The sequence below is a fragment of the Pseudoliparis swirei genome, chromosome 10 (assembly GCF_029220125.1).
Source record: "Pseudoliparis swirei isolate HS2019 ecotype Mariana Trench chromosome 10, NWPU_hadal_v1, whole genome shotgun sequence".
NCBI classification, from domain to species: domain Eukaryota; kingdom Metazoa; phylum Chordata; class Actinopteri; order Perciformes; family Liparidae; genus Pseudoliparis; species Pseudoliparis swirei.
In genome coordinates this window covers 15303744-15320408 of record NC_079397.1, presented here as the reverse complement: position 1 = coordinate 15320408, position 16665 = coordinate 15303744, and the positions used below count along the sequence as shown (strand labels likewise).

At 42.5% G+C, this 16665-nt stretch overlaps 3 protein-coding genes and 1 long non-coding RNA gene across 11 annotated transcripts in view; 3 read left to right on the top strand and 1 right to left on the bottom strand.

Annotated features, from left to right (window-relative positions):
- The window catches only part of LOC130200328 (pleckstrin homology domain-containing family A member 5-like), a 114943-nt gene extending 114583 nt beyond the window's left edge, over positions 1-360 (top strand). For 6 of the 7 annotated variants that reach the window (XM_056424524.1, XM_056424523.1, XM_056424521.1 and 3 more), the window contains one exon: positions 126-360. In XM_056424524.1, coding sequence (XP_056280499.1) covers positions 126-160 — 35 coding nt within the window. In that variant the 3' untranslated portion in view covers positions 161-360. The remainder of the gene's footprint in view (positions 1-125) is intronic. The other variant, XM_056424522.1, reaches the window with a different exon arrangement.
- Positions 361-649: 289 nt separating this feature from the next.
- Positions 650-16037, bottom strand: LOC130200357 (uncharacterized). The gene is made up of 3 exons (XR_008832996.1): positions 15957-16037; positions 15768-15869; positions 650-1122 (listed from the first exon to the last, which is right to left on the bottom strand). It is a non-coding gene; the product is annotated as an uncharacterized LOC130200357 (long non-coding RNA).
- On the top strand, positions 3995-13303 carry aebp2 (AE binding protein 2). 2 transcript variants are annotated; one of them, XM_056424554.1, is made up of 9 exons: positions 3995-5385; positions 7957-8188; positions 9055-9162; positions 9243-9429; positions 9525-9566; positions 10916-11040; positions 11125-11192; positions 12658-12771; positions 12848-13303. In XM_056424554.1, the coding sequence occupies exons 1-9, from the start codon at positions 4853-4855 to the stop codon at positions 12858-12860; spliced, it is 1422 nt and encodes a 473-aa protein (XP_056280529.1). In that variant the 5' UTR covers positions 3995-4852; the 3' UTR covers positions 12861-13303. The 2 variants fall into 2 exon arrangements, with proteins under 2 accessions (XP_056280529.1, XP_056280530.1); XM_056424555.1 differs by lacking the exon at positions 9525-9566.
- Positions 15824-16665, top strand: part of ndufa5 (NADH:ubiquinone oxidoreductase subunit A5) — a 2906-nt gene continuing 2064 nt past the window's right edge. Inside the window, exon 1 of the mRNA XM_056424569.1 lies at positions 15824-15878. Within this exon, the coding sequence (XP_056280544.1) occupies positions 15858-15878 (21 nt within the window). The 5' untranslated portion in view covers positions 15824-15857. The remainder of the gene's footprint in view (positions 15879-16665) is intronic.

The window sequence follows — 16665 nt, the reverse complement described above, 5'->3', positions numbered from 1 at the left end:
ATGTTATGTATTATTATTATTATTATTATTATCTTTACGTTTTTTTTATTTTATCTCTGCTGTTTTGTTTTTACACCGATAAAAAAACAGAAAAGAAACCTTCTCCCTTTCTTCTCCTCATGCAGCGCAGACATTCGCCCTGGTGACCAGTGACACGTGAGCGACGCCGGCCTCGACATCCACACTGGCATCCCCTAAATGTAGCCTGCCTGCACAGAGCATGGGCCACGGACTACTTTGATACTCCTGTTCCATGCCCACTTAGAGGCTGAGACCGAGAGGATGACAGCCCTGCTAGCGGACTTCACACAAACGGGCCGTCATCACTTCCAGACAGAAAATAAAAGCAGATTAACTTTATCTTTCCATACTGAAACATCCCTGAACAAAAACACCAATTCTATGGAGTCAAATTCGTCTCAAAACATATCTGCATAAAAATAGGATTGTGAAATAGGGAAGGCATACAACATTTAGATGATAATTGGGTTTTCAATTAAATATACACAAGCAACACACAGAAAATGCTTATTCTCCGAATCAGTTTCCAGCCGTGCATTAACAAACCAGGTCCATCAAGTGGAAGGCCAAGGAAGAGTTGATGAACTCAAGTATCAACTGAACCCCACAATCATGAAAATGGGTAGTAGTCTGTTGCACTGGTTTATTTAATCTTAGAAAAGCTCAACTTCTTTTTTAAAAAGATCACAAATCTTTACAGACATGATACCTGGTGATTGAATGCATTCAAATATGCATAGATATACAGATGAGCAATATCACAGTGTTGTGCCAATGATTCATGTGAATTCGGGAAGACAGTCCTGACTGATCGACCTTTATTTATGGAGGTACATATGCGCAGGTTCATGCAAGGTCCTAATGTTCGACATGTCTATGAAACAAAATGATGTCAACATTCTAATCTTTCAAGTCGCCAATCTTTCTGAGACCGAGAGCTACTTGACGGGTAGGGAGTGCGATGGAGGGCTCTTCTGACAATGTCCAGCTGGAAGCATTTCAGAAGCAAAGACGTTTTTTTCAACTGAGGGCTTTGGTTGCATCTGGTTGAGGTCAAAATGTCAGCACAAGGTAGAGCACTTGCTCTGGATGAAGGGAAGGCTGAAGAATGTATGGAAGAGAAGACAAGATGTTGTGGGTGAGGAAACATCGAGTATAGATATATAATATTGAGTATTTTACATTTTCAATTCAGTTTATTTTGTATAGCCCAATATCACAAATTAAAAATTTGCCTCAGAGGGCTTTACAATCTGTACACATAGACATCCCTGACCTTTGACCTCACATCGGATCAGGAACAACTCCCAAGAAACAGAAAAAACCCTTTCACAGGGAAAAAAGGGAAGAAACCTTCAGGAGAGCAACAGAGGAGGATCCCTCTCCAGGATGGACAGATGGAATAGATGTCATGTGACCAGAAGGAATCATTACAGAGTTACAACACAACATGAATATGACAGAGTGTATGAATAGTTGGTAGTAGTCATGGACCACGATCCAGACCTCCATGATCCATCAGGCAGATGGAGGTAGAGAGGAGGAGTGGGCGGAGCTTCAGCAGGGCCATGGCAGGAGGCACCAGACCCAGCCAGGTCCGATGGGCCCTATGAGACGTGAAGTCACAAAGACTCCGGGGAGGAAGCAGAGTTAGTGAATGTGAATGTGAATGGAGAGATACAAATTATTTAATAAGTAGAGAGAAAAGAGGAGAGAGGTGCTCAGTGTATCCTAAGCGTCCCCCAGCAGCCTATCAGCCTATAGCAGCATCTCTTGGTCTGGACCAGGTGAACCTGATTCAGCCCGAACTATAAGACTATAAAGAGGAAAGTATTAAGTCTACTCTTAGATGAGGTGACTGTGTCTGCCTCCAGGACTGAAGGTGGAAGCTGGTTCCCTAAAAGAGGAGCTTGATACCTGAAGGCTCTGGCTCCCATCCTACTTTTTAAGACTCTAGGGACCACAAGTAGCCCCGCATTTAGTGAGCGCAGCTCTCTAGTGGGGAGATATGGTACTACAAGCTCCTTAAGATATGATGGTGCATCACCAATCAAGGCTTTATAGGTGAGGAGAATAATTTAAAATGTGATTTTTGATTTTACAGGGAGCCAGTGTCATTGCTTGGTTGAAGAGTTGGAATGAGCCCGGTACACAAAAACCAAAAACATACTTTAGTGGTATTTGCCCCGCCTTTCCTCCTCTGTGTTTGGATGATTTGGGTCAAAAGTGACTGGGACGCACGCGCACCGTATTTCATCCAAAGGTAAAAGGTTTGTATCTATTCTGGGCAGAGAAGAAAAAAGAATCGATCATCCCGTCAGCTGAAACGATTTGACTGAACTGAGGGATACATACGTCTGTTGCGCATCCATTTCTTTCTGGAGCAAATTCACACCACAGGCCTCGCCACAAAGCTGCATTTCAGTCGTGGCACGATTAATTGTACAAATAGAGATAACACTTTCACAAAATAAAGTGTTAGTTTTCAACTTTTTTTTTTCCTTCTTGTGTTGTCGGTTTGCTATAAAGATACACAATCACAATCGTGACTGTATGTACGACTCATTTTGGGGGGAATATAGCTCCATGGATTTGTGTTGCCAACCACACACACACATACAAAACATTTGACACCTTGCTAAGTATTAAAGTCGTCTTCACATAATAATTCTTAGACTATTGTGCTGATCTGGAGGAGGGGATATTTGTATTGTTTCTGAGTTGTTGGAGGTGAGTGTACAGCTTGAAGGGCGAAGCACCACATCTCAACACACACGCAGTGCTTTACTTTAACCCCAAAGTGACCACAGATGCTCTGATTTTGATTATTTTTGTCATTTGAGAGTCCCTTATCAGGATATATTTTTGTTTTGCACCTGCAACATAACATATTGTCCTTCATTGGATATATAAATATATAAAAAGTACATATATGAACATAACGGAGATTTTTACTTTTACAACAAGGTGCCACTTCATGTTGCTGATTCTTTTGGATAGAAAATAAGTATTTAGCAGAAGTTGTGCTTATTAATGCTTAGAAGGCTGTCTGAATCTCCTGAAGTCTGCTGATGACACATTCAAGATGTGAACGTCTGCTTTTTTCAGTTCTGTCTCTTATTGTTTTTCTCTTTCATTACTTCAAAGATATGGGACGTGGCACAGATCAGATATTTTGCATTTGATTCTGTCATAGGTGGTGAAGAATTGGAGAATAGCACATGTAAGAAGCAATAAATTGGACTATGGAGCTCCAGGACATAAAATAAATTTAAAATAGATGTATAAAATGTTTTACAAAATAAAATGACAATAAAACAAGATAACATAATTTATGTACACACTAAAAAGAAGAAGAAGAGTGAATAATAACTATAAGAGGTATTAATATTATTAGGGTCAATATGCAAAAGGTTCATAGCCCATCTGTTTTATATCATGTGAAATAAATATTGATGTTCTTAAAATATGTCTGTTTGTTTATATTTTGTCTGCCAATCTTTTGCTTTGCAGGTCTTTAAAAAAAAAAATTTTACATTGACATGCTACATCATGTCATATAGTTCAAGCATGTCAATGTACAAATTAAACACAAGTTATATTGTATCACAGGTTTCATTGAAAGAGGTAGACAAAGTAGAAAAGTAAGACCATAACATCATACATAATAGAAAGAAATATATTCATCTAGCAAAACTATCCAACATGTTATGTACTTGTTGTAAAAATATATATATATATGTCCTGTTTTATTTATATATATATTTATTTATACACACATATATATGTCCTGTTTTATATATATATATCCTGTTTATATATATATATATATATATACACACACATATATATGTCCTGTTATATATATATATATATATATATATATATATATATATATATATATAATGGTCAGAAGACTAGAAATGGTGGTGCACAATTAAATGGAATATAAATATCATTTAATAAAATGCAATCCTGTTTTTTCCTGTTTTTCATATGTATCTCATTTCATTGTGCACCACCCTTTCTAGTCCTCCACACAATTTAGTAGTCACGCATCCACACACCTCAAACACAACGTATTTTGACAAGGACACTTCGATATTGAAAGAGGAGCCAGAAAAGAAACCGCCAATCTTGCGATTAGTGGACGACCCTCAATAAACAACAGTGACATTCGAAGAGAGAGCAACGTTAGCACAGGCGTTATAGAAGAAGGCCTTTATTTCAATGCAACAAGTCGGCCACTAAGATCTGCACGGTTCAGAGTGGAGCCGTATTTTAAGTCAAGAACGGTGGTTCAGCCATGAAAGCTAAAACTGTCTCAAAAGAGTGGCGGTGCTGAAGGAATATTCACCTTGCTGAGATAAAAACGTGCCTTTTCAGCACTTTTTGAGTTGGATCATTTTTATGTTTGTAGGAACACGTGGAGCTGAGAGGCCACAATGCCGAAGATCGTCTATACTTACAAAAATGACTCACTCGTTTAAAAAAAATGTTTTCAGTCCGCTTCTCTTTGGCGTGCTATATTTAACAGACATCAAATATAGCGCAGATAAGACATGTTGATATATTGAATAAATGTACACGCACTTCTGTACAGATAAGTAATTTCTTCAACTTTATGAACACATTCTTGATGGATGCATTGTTTAGCGACAGAGTGAGACATCTTTTCAATAAAAAAGCTTTGGCCTTGCGGAGCCCGGACGTCATGTAAACCCCCTGCTGAGTTTTACGCTTGAAACGGAGAGTGAGTGGAGGAAGAACGGCAGCCCGAGGCAACTTTCGAGTGGAACGTCCCAAAAATAGCTTTCTACACTGTTCGAAAATGGCTCAAATAACGAGCGACGGGGCCGAACAAGATTCTCAGGCGACGTCGGATAAAAATGGAACCGGGGAAACAGCAGAAACCGGCAAAGAGGGACAGGCCGTGCCGGACCCCAAACAGGAACCGGGCGACAACAGCGAGCACAGAGGAGGAATGGACGTGAACAGTGGCCGCGGCGCGGCTGGGGAGGATGTCGACGGCCCGTCTCCTGCTCCAGAAGACGGCGAAGAGAGCGCGGTACCGACCGAAAAGATGGGCAACGACGAAGGGGAACCCGACGGTAAACTCTCAGAACCGGGGGAAAGTCCCGCACGGGGGAGTTCGGCGAGTAGCACTGATTCCGCCGCCGCACGAGAGGGCTCCTCGCGGGTGCTGAAACAAGAACAAAGAGAGGGAGAGAGCGCGTTCTCCTCCCCGCCCGCCGACGACGCGAAGCCGGCGGAGAAAGCCGAGCGCGGCGCCAAGAGCCACGCCGGCGCGGAGCTGACCGCGTCCGACGGAGAGCCGCTCAGCCGGATGGATTCAGAGGACAGGTCTGTTCTGTGCACGCCGTGTGGAGAGGCCTGCTTTCGAGAAAACCAAGAGGTTACGTGAGGTCACGCCGCGATGCTAAGTTAACCTGTTCGCTTATGCACATTTTAATAGCAGGGTTCATTGTTTCCCGGAATAAAACAGTCGTCGGTTCTGCTGAAAACAGCTGAAGGTTTGGGGACGTTCGCTATAAGTGGTTGAAGTCCACGCTCCCCCCCCCCCCCCCCCCCATACCTCTCCCATGTGGTACCAAGCAGCAATACATTCAATAACACCAACAACAGATCGGTGTGATAGCCTGATAATCCACGTTAGTTGATAAAGTAATTGGCACAATAGTATAAATGTTGTGTTAAAACAATCAGATCTAATTGTGACTAGTTTCCATCAGCAGTCAGATGCTTCATAATTTTCTTTGTGGTTGTCCAAACATTAATTAACAGCAATCCTTCACAACAAATATCACTTTTCCAAATATATTTTATGATCAGCACCAACTGTAACACCAGGCGGAACAATCGATGCTTGTCTGAGTGGTTAGAGGTTAGCTACAGCTCACGGCTATTTTGACAGTAAAATAGTATATTGTTAATAATAATCAAGGATTTCGAGCGTGAATCGCACAATTCCTCAAAGGCAGTGTCAAGGACCGTTCTCTAGAATGTGAACTTCGCCTTGAGTTCTCTGGCAGATTGAAACTGCAAATAATTCCGAGTCGTTATGAAACTGGTTACATTCTGAACCGTGGCCAGATATCTCACCTCGCTCAGTAAATACCATCATGACGACATTACCACTTGTGAAACCTGTACTGTGCTACCCTCAGGCTGCTTATTAGTCAGTATGAGGAAGCTCATAAACCCATTTTCACTTTGACTTCAGGGAATTGAACTCTTAACCTTCTTGTGGATTCATATTTATTTTATAGTGCACAGTAAAAAGGCTACACGCCCTTTTCAATGGTCGCCGGTGACATGAAACGACAAACGGGACGTCTGAAAAGTGCAGCTGTGAGGGGCCCGACGGATGTTTCCCCTGCACCCTGTTCTGTTTCGTCAGGAGACGAGTGCGGCTAAGCAATCCCCCCAGTGCTGCACTTGAACCGAGACGACGTGGCAGGCGGAGCGGTCCCCTTGCGTTGCCCGTCGTGTGAACACGGCGTCATTCAGGCAGCTGTGATGTCAGTTGTCGGAGTGATTCGTCTCTCAAAACCAGGCTGCCGTCCACTCGGATCTTCTGGACGAATGCAGATTTACAAGCACAGCTCATTTGGTGTTGTAGAGAAAAGCTGCGTGGGACAAATCGACTGCCGTATCAGGCGTTTCCTTTTCGGTTGAACCGCGTCACGTCTGTGGGTGGAGGTGGAATAAATCTTTAAATGCTGTTTGTTTGCTGAGCACACGCCACCCACCGATGGAAGAAAGTGAGAAGCAGCCGACGGCTCCAGAAGAGCTCGTGAATGCATCTGGGGTGAAGATGTTTTATGTTTGTGTTGCTTGAGGTCATGTCAGCATAACACACAGAGAGCAGTAAGCACAGGGATCAGAGCAGATGGTCAGCTGGCTTCCCATCGGTTCAGCTCAGTAACCCTAACCCGGCAGTACACGGTTCAACCTTAATGGTTTTTTTCCCCACTTGCCCAGTGAGCTACTTGCACAAAGCCTCTTTTTCTTTGTGTCTCCCACACCAAAAGGATGGGTATTGGTTCCAAATGATGAGGCAGTTACTAGTACCAGGACCCTGAAAGTGACCATGGCAGGGTTGGTACGGTCATGGAAAACCTGGAAAAGTCATGGAATTTTAAAATGGTCATTTTCAGGCCTGGAAAAGTCATGGAAAAAACTTAAATCATCAAAGTTTTGGAAAAGTCATGGAAATTTGTTATAATCACGTGTTCATTTACACCGAGTTTGAAATAATTAATGTTTTTTAAAGAAAGACGCTCAAAATATAAGCCGGCGTACGCTCTCAATACGCAAAATGTTCTACATTTTTCATGTTTATACCGAGATTTCAGTTTGGTCATGGAAATCTGGTTTAAAGTCCTGGAAATGCATCGATCAGAACCCTGATATATGTTGTCGAAGAATACTTTTTATCAAAAATAATTCTTGTGCACAAAGTAAATTGAATGGTTGAATTATTGGGAAAAAATAACTTCAAATTCACTCTCCATGAATGGACCTGGACTTGTACAGCGCTTCTCAGGTCCGCTCTCAATACGCAACATTTTCTAGATTTTTCATGTTTATACCGAGATTTCAGTTTGGTCATGGACGTTTGGTTTAAAGTCCTGGAAAAAGTCCTGGAAATCCATCGGTCAACATGTGTAAGAACCCTGTCATGGGTACTTCATCCGCCCTCTAGGTAATGGCTGCACAGGGTGTGTCAAGTTTCTCTCTCCAGTTTTGAGTTCAGTCACATCCTCAGAGTCGACCCTCTGAGCTGCATCCGTCTGTCATCACGTTGTGTACCATCGTGTGATTATTCAGGATCTGTACCGTCCTTTATGTGACGGCAAGTGCTCATTTTTGTCAGGAATTTGTCGTAATGTGTGTGTGTGTTCTCTTCAGTATCGGCAGCACTCTGATGGACATGGAGAGCACGGCGTCCAGCGGCCGCTCCACGCCGGCCATGCTCAACGGTCACGGCGCGGCGCCGTCGAGCGGCTCGGCGCCGGCCGGCGGCGGCAGCAAGTCTCTGGGCTCCACGTGCTGCTGGGATCACTGCCAGCTGCTGTTCCCCAGCAGCCCCGACCTGGCCGAACACATCAGGGCCACGCATGTGGACGGCCAGAGAGGAGGGGTCAGTGTCTCGCTCGGGTCTCTGTGTGCGTCGCTCCCCGGGGATTTATCAAGGAAGGCTCAATGTAATCCCCGTTTTCATGTTAAGATGATTAGAGGCCACAACGGGAAGTGGTTCGGTCCCCTCTGGGCCCTCTGTGATTGTCTCTACGACGTGATTCCATGATCATCGCATAATAAAACTAGAACGGGCACTCGGTAGAGCGCATACCTTCGCATATCACAAGATTGGGCATTGAATTATGAACATTTTGGCATTAGTTGCACGCCAATTGGATACAAATTGACCGCTATGGTAAAAAGAAGATTTTGACCTTTTCATGACCTTGACCTTTGACCCGATCGATCCCAAAATCTAATCAAATGGTCCCCGGATAATAATCAATCATCCCACCAAATTTCATGCGAGTCAGTTTAATACTTTTTGTGTTCTGCGAGTAACACGCATACAAATAAATAAATAAATACACGGCGATCAAAACATAACCTTCCACATTTTCAATGCGAAGGGAATGACACGTTGTTCTTTGTGTTTTCTATTAACTGGACTTCTGATTGGGTGAGCTCTAATCCATGAATGAAAAGGGCGTTTCTATCGGACAACAAAGCTCTTCATTAGACCCAGTTTGACAATCACTCACCTCCCGATTGTTTGGTTTGTCAAAGCGTGCCTTTTCCCCGGGAATCACAACAATCACAAATTGGCCTCTAAAGGGCTTTACAATCTGAACACCTCCTGTCACATCAGAGGAGGAGAAAGTCAGCTGACGGTACTTTAAGAGGCCTTTTGTTCTCCGGTAATCACACCCCTGCTGCTCCGTCTGGGTGTCGATTGGTTATCGGTGTGTGCGCTTGTCTGTCACACAGGTGTTTGTGTGTCTGTGGAAGGGCTGCAAGGTGTACAACACGCCGTCCACCAGCCAGAGCTGGCTGCAGAGGCACATGCTGACCCACAGCGGAGACAAGCCGTTCAAGGTGACGCCTCAGAGAATACCGTCCGGGTCGCCTCACTTTGACCTTTCAGCTGACCCTTGTGAATCGTGTGAATCTCGCAGTGTGTGGTCGGAGGCTGCAACGCCACATTTGCCTCCCAGGGGGGGCTGGCCCGTCACGTGCCCACTCACTTCAGCTCCCAGGGTTCCTCCAAAGTGTCCAATCAGGGCAAAATGAAGGAGGAGTCTCCGTCCAAGGCTGGCCTCAACAAGAGGAGGAAACTGAAGAACAAACACAGACGCTCCCTCCGTATGTCCAGCACACACACCAACACACACCTTTTGACATGTTCACGCTGTTCCATTTTTATTGATGCTTTCTGGTTTTTGAATGTGATTTCTCAGAAAGTCCTGAAGAGTATGTCCTCAAACGTCCAGCTGCACTCGGTATGAACTGATTTAGATTTTGGTGGTCGAAATTCACGAAAAAAAACGTGTGGTCATAACTGAAGAACTTGTATACTTATTTATTTTTTTGTCACTTCAATTTTTGTATTTGTTTAGTGATATAAACATAAAACAAGTACAAAAATGTCAGACATAAACATATATATATATACACACATATGCATACCCCTACACCCATACACACACACATATATATACATACACACACACACACATACACACACATACCCTCCCCCCTCCTCAACAATCAAAAACAAAAACAAAAAACAACCCCGGCACCCCCTTAATTATCTTTTACTTGTAAGTATGTACACACCACCCCAAATCTGACCCCTGAGTATTTGACTCCTAATTTGTAATAAACGTGTATCCTTATTGACGATCTCACACACATCTAATAGACTAAAATGCTGTAAAATACAACGTGACTGGTTAGTGGGGGCATATATATATATATATATATATAACCAGCAGGCGGGGATTCTAGCTTCTGTCCCCGTGTCGCTTTCCTTTCGCCTTCTCTCGTGTGGGATCAGAACACTGAGACGCTTCATTCTCTGGCTCAGTTCTCAAATCGAGAATGCAGAATAACTGCTCTGTTCCTCCTGATGGGATGGATGGATGCACTGATCATCATCGGAGCATCCATCCATCCATCCATCCATCCGGCATCTGTTGCTGGGTGACATTTATAACCAGTTGTATTTAGTATGGAGATGACCTCCCTGTATATACTACTTTTTTGGGGCATTTTGACTTTTTTATCAGGTAGATTCAGACAGTGAGAGCCATTTGACGACCATCCACCACTCCATTAATAATCTGTTTTGATCATCAAAGAATATATTGCATTTGATTAAAAAATCAATACAAATAGATTGTCACGCACAATTCCCTTCAAACACACACTTCGAGCCGTGGAAGGTCATTTCTTTAGTTATTTCTTTATCTATTTAATATTTCTACATTGTGGGCGATATTCTTCTTTAGCATGTTGAATGATGTGCCGACGCGCCTCATGTTTGGGAATGTGCGTTTTGTGTAATGGACGACTAAGACTTGGCGGCGCCCTCATTGCTCTTCACCAGTCTGCCATAAGTCGTGTAGACATGTGGGTTGTTTACGTTGTTTATGTTCATTTTGGGGGGGTGGCTTTGACAGGAGGGCGGCTGCTTGCTAGTTTCAGGGGATTCTGGCGCTAGTGCTGCTATTTTAAATTGGAAAAGAGATGACAACATTTGGCCTTGTTTTTTAGGTCTGCTCTTCTTTCTTTTTTTTTATGTAGCTCATTCTTCTTTTTTAAGTTCAAAATATTTCTTTGTCTCCAGCCCGACCTCACGACTTCTTTGATGCTCAGACTATGGACGCCATCCGCCATCGAGCCATCTGCCTCAACCTGGCAACACATATCGAGAGCCTGGGCAACGGACACAGCGTGGTCTTCCACAGCACGGTGGGCACACACACACACACACACATAATTCATGTCATTCTGCAGCAGAGCAGCATCTCATGCCTGTGTGTTGTGTATGTTTAGGTAATAGCCAGAAGGAAAGAGGACTCTGGGAAAGTGAAGGTCTTGTTACACTGGGCACCAGAAGACATGTAAGTCCTGCTCGTCATCATCACTCTGTCTTCACTTCATCCTTCTGCTCTGCTCCCCTCAACCTCTTTGAGCAGTAAATACAAAATAACATCGAAGTATTGGTCAAATCAATTCCAACTGCTGAAATGATCTTGGACACAAAGGAATGACAAGTTTAACCCTCCTGTCACCTTTGGGGTCAATTTGATGCCATTCAATGTTTAACGTCTCTAAAAAAATTATTGACATCATTTTTTTTGCTTCATATTTCATGGCTTTTCCTAATTTATTGGGGATAACTGGGAAAACCTAAAATTCACATGACGATATGTTTTCAATGTCCTGTACACAACTTATAAATTTGTAAATTTGACCCCAGGCTGTTTTTCACTGTGTAAAACATATAAGAAATATCAACTTTTTTATTTATTTTAAGGGCTATTTAGGTCGGCAACAAACAAACATAAAGTGACACTTAAACTTGGTAAACAATATTAATTCTAATAATTTTCTGGAGGTTTTAATTGCTGGGGTCAAATTGACCCCAAGGGTAAAATATGTTAGTAAATTTGAAGGTAACAGGAGGGTTAAACTTTTATTTATTTAATAATTTTGGGCCCATAATAATTTATTTATTTTGTGTGTTTTTCTTCTGAGGCTAAATGGCACTACGACCCTGTTTTTAGAGTGTATAAAGTCCTTGATGCTCCATCAACTGAACCCCTGTAGCCTTGCATGTGTCTGCAGGTGTGCTGTATGTACATTATGCACTCATTATTTCAATCTTCTGATGCGTACCACAATGTGATGCTAATCAGCCATCTGTGCCCTGGGACAGGGATGTACAGCTTGTAAAGTCTGATATTGAGCTATTTCCTGAATTTAATTGAAATTCCAAGTTATACATGGAGAATATTTGGTGTATTGACAATTATATAAAATGATCAAGTGTGTCACTTTGGCTGTTCCTCAAGTCAAAGGTGTTTGGCATTGTAACTCGAGAGGAAATCATGTGACAATCAAGCTTTTCACGGTCACACTGAAAGGAAAACATCACATGTTGCCGTGAGGGGAAATGCATTCCAGCTGTGAGCTCGGATCCAGTGAGTGTAAATGTACAGTGAGGGTAAAGCAGGGTTCGTACGGTCATGGAAAACCTGGAAAAGTCATGGAATTTTAAAATGGTCATTTCCAGGCCTGGAAAAGTCATGGAAAAAACTTAAATCATAAAAGTTTGGGAAAAGTCATGGATATTGTTATAATCACATGTTCATTTACGCCGAGTTTGAAATAATTAATACGTTTTTTTAAAGAAAGACGCTAAAAAAATAAGCCAGCATACGCTCTCAATACGCACAATTTTCAAAAATGTTCATGTTTATACCGATATTTCAGTTTGGTCATGGAAATTTGGTTTAAAGTCCTGGAAATCCATTGGTCAACATGTGTAAGAACCCTGTAACGGTACTTCTCTCCTCGGGTCAGACTGCCAGATGTGTGGGTGAACGAGAGCGACCGACTGCAGCAGAAGACCCAGGTGGTTCATCTGTCCAAGCTACCCACAGACACAGCTGTGCTCCTGGACCCCAGCATCTACAGGTGTGTGTGTGTGTGACTCCTGGATGTGGGTAACAACACACACAAGAGAAATCTCTAACCCTCTTTTCTGCCGTAGGATGTTCTTCTAACCACCTCCGGAGGAACTCCACTGTCACTTCCTGCTAAGCTGACAACGAGGAGGAAATCGTCTCCTCTTCGTCTCCATATCTTCTCTCCCAGAGGACGCTGAGAGTTCAGCGACTTCTTTGCCGTGTCCGTCGGCGTCCACCAGGGTTTTCTGCATTAGGTGCTGAGTTTGCAGAAGGCGTGTAGGAGAAGATGTTGACTGTTTTAGGTAATGCAACTAGACTGAAAGCTAACTGACAGACGTGTAACTAGACACATGTAGAGAGAAGCTGTCTTTGTAAATACTTGAGATTTGTAATATATTTTTATACTTTTCATTTTTACTCTTCTGAAGATAGATGTCTTTTTTTTCTGCCAAACATTTAAAATAAAGTGATAATATTGGTTATGTGCATATAGCTGGCATTGCTTGGTTTGATGTCATTAAACTTTTTTTCCAACCTCCTCTCAGTCTGAAGTCTTTACCTGCCAGCTGTATTTTTATTTACAAAGGACATGAATCAAAAACACACATTGTAGGAACACATTACATAACATGTCCCCCACTCTTCTTCCATAAGAAACGTGTGGTTACCACTAGACTGCTGCATGTAGTATTACAGGTAGTCTGTTCAAACATGGGTGGGAGAAAATTAGTAAACAAAAATACAGAAAAAGTTTGATCCTAACTCTACCCATCAGAGGGAGTCATTAGGGTCCTCGTCGACTTCGTCGTAGAGGAACCTATTGTTTTTCAAAGGATTATTATTATTCTCGGTCCGCAAGAAACGTCGACTGTCCGCACCCCGTACGCCCCAGCAGACTTAAATTCCACATGCAGAAGCAGACTGGTGAAAATTTTCATATTATTGAGTTTTTGTATTAGTACATAAAGAAATGGCTCTATAGCGCCCCCTACAAACTTTCTTTAGTAGTTTTCTTCCCCCGATGACCGATTGACTTGAGATTTGGTCCAGAGGTCAGAATTGACCAGCTCTACAAAAAAGCCTCTCAGACCCCTAAGCTCCGCCTACTTAGATTTTCCGCCATTTTGAATTTCTTTAAAAACTTTTTTCCAACTTCTCCTAAACGCTTCGTCCGAATCATACACAACTTGTTGTGGTTCATTATTGATTCAATGCCATCATAAATCTTCGAAAGATAGTTAATATGTCATTGCGTTCAGAAGATATGGACCAATGAACATCCAAGGGGTGTGGCCTTATTTGTAAAGACACCTAACTTCCAAATCACTTGGACTATCCTCACCAAATTGGTAGCCTATGTCCACAAGGACACCTTTAACCTACCTTACATTTTTCATAACGTTTGAACATTAGGGGGCGCTATAATCAATCCCTCAAAATATGCCTTTTTGGCCTTTTTTCATGTTTTTAGGGGTTGTAAAACAGTTAACTCCTCCTAGAGCTTACACCCGATTCATTCAAAACTTGGCCAGTATGGTCTTGAGACCTTTGTCTTGAAAAATCTTTGAAAGATTTCAAAAATATTAAACTATGTGCGTTTGCCGGACCGGCAAAGAAACGCCATTCGCCATGAAAATTGACGTAGTTGTAACTCAGCCATACATAATGGAATCTGCTCCATATTTCTCATACATCATGACATAATGACCCTGAAGACATCCATATGCTAATTTTTTTTTCTGGACGCCATGAAAATTGACGTTGTTGTAACTCAGCCATACATAATGGAATCTGCTCCATATTTCTCATACATCATGACATAATGACCCTGAAGACATCCATATGCTAATTTTTTTCTGGACTTAGCGCCAACTAGTGGCACTAGGAAGTTACATGTTTTTTACTTTTATACACTGCTCCTCGCAGATTATTCAGATCGCTCTCAAAATATACCAGAATAGACCTAAGACCTTGATGATGCTTCCCTGTGGAGCTCGTAGCGACACGTTGAATCACATTCACATGTAATTTACATGACAAGGTCTAGACTTCACATGGATACACATGATGCATGTATATGTTCAAATTGTCACAGCGCCCCCTGCTGGCAACCCTGGACTCGCTCAAATCTGCTCCAAACTTCTCATGCTTCGTAGAATTCAAGGCCTGAGGATATCAACAAGCCTTTTTTCACTCAGAGTCAAAGCGCCACCGACTAGCAAAGTAAAATCAGTGTCGCGTGACGAACGGTCAAACGCCCGAACGCCGTGCATGCGCTCTCGGCCGAGGGGGCCGGCGTCCGGCCAGCACCCCCGACGTGCGAAGCAGGAAGAGGACCCGTTCATCGCTGCTTGCAGCTTTAATTTATATTTATATTGCAACGGTTAATTCATTTATTTTTATATAATCAAGCCTCTTTTCATTGAGCTAGGGATAATTGTATTTCTATGGAAGGGTACAATAGAACTCTTATCCGAGTTTCCATCCAGATAGATTAGTTTAGCGTTTCCTGTTTATTCTGTTTTATTGAAAGAATTGAAAAAAAGTACTCTGCGTCTTCATGGAGCTGCTGCATTGCACTCTGTGGATCTCCATCAGCAACACGCTGATTGATGTCATCACTTGTTAATTACCTTCGCATTGAAAATGCGGAAGGTTATGTTTTGATCGCCGTGTATTTATTTGTATGCGTGTTTGCGTGTTATTCGCATAAGTCAAAAAGTATTAAACCGAATCGCATACAATTTGGTGGGATGATTGGTTATTATCCGGGGACTATTTGATTAGATTTTTGGATCGATCGGGTCAAGGTCAACGTCAGGAACAGGTCAGCATCTTATTTTTTCCATAGCGCGGTCAATTTTTATCCAATTGGCATGCAACTAATGCCAACATGTTCATAATTCAATACCCAATCTTGTGATATGCGAAGCTATGCGCTCTACCGAGTGCCCGTTCTAGTTTAAAATGTAAAAAACCGCATCGCTTTTGGTGTGAACGCACCTTTAGGTTCTCTACTGTCGCTCGATTCCCAGCACAAAAATCGCTGACGTCATAATCAGTGGCCGGAAATCGTCCTGACCGCAGAAAGCAATGGCCGGGCTGCTGAAAAAGGTAAGAGTAGAGGTCATGTTAATCCTTGAAAGAAGCGCACTAAAAAGTTACTTACGAACGAAGTCACTGTTGTTTTACCGTCGGTGGACTCACGGGGCTGAGGCACGCGCACAGGCTGCAGGGGTGTTTCCGTTAACTCGCTAGGTGAGCTAACTAGGCTAGCTGCTGTCAGCTTGTTTTCGGGTCACATTGATACGGTAGCTCCCGACTGCATCCTGTAAACAAGGAATAAATACAGCGACTACCGTGACCAGACACTGTTTCAAATGAACAATAACGGTTATAATATAAATCTACTTTATAGTTTAATATAAATCTACTTTATATTATAAATTGTACAAGTCCTAAGGTCCCGAACTAACGTGAGTTGTTCCCGAGAGAGAGCCGGTGTTACGGTTTAACAGGCGACCGTGTTAACTGGCGACTTTTCAGCCGAATACCTCCGTTGTCGTGGTTACGACGGCCGTTAGAAAAATAGGATAGAGGACACGTATAGCTGTCCTCGTGAATGCCGCGTCGCACCCTGTACATAATAATATATACTATACAAATTAAACAATGCGGCATTCACGGGGTATAGCTACGTGTTTTCTTCCTATTTTCATAACCTGTCTAACTACAACAATTTACGCGTTAGGTTCACAGTCGCCAGTTAACACGGTCGCTTCTTAAACCGTAACACCGGAGTTCCTAAATGCAGCCAATCATTAGCTATTAAAAATAACACGGCAGGCCGGATGATTTTCTTGTCTTATGCTTTAGATTTTCAGTCAACAAATAAATACTT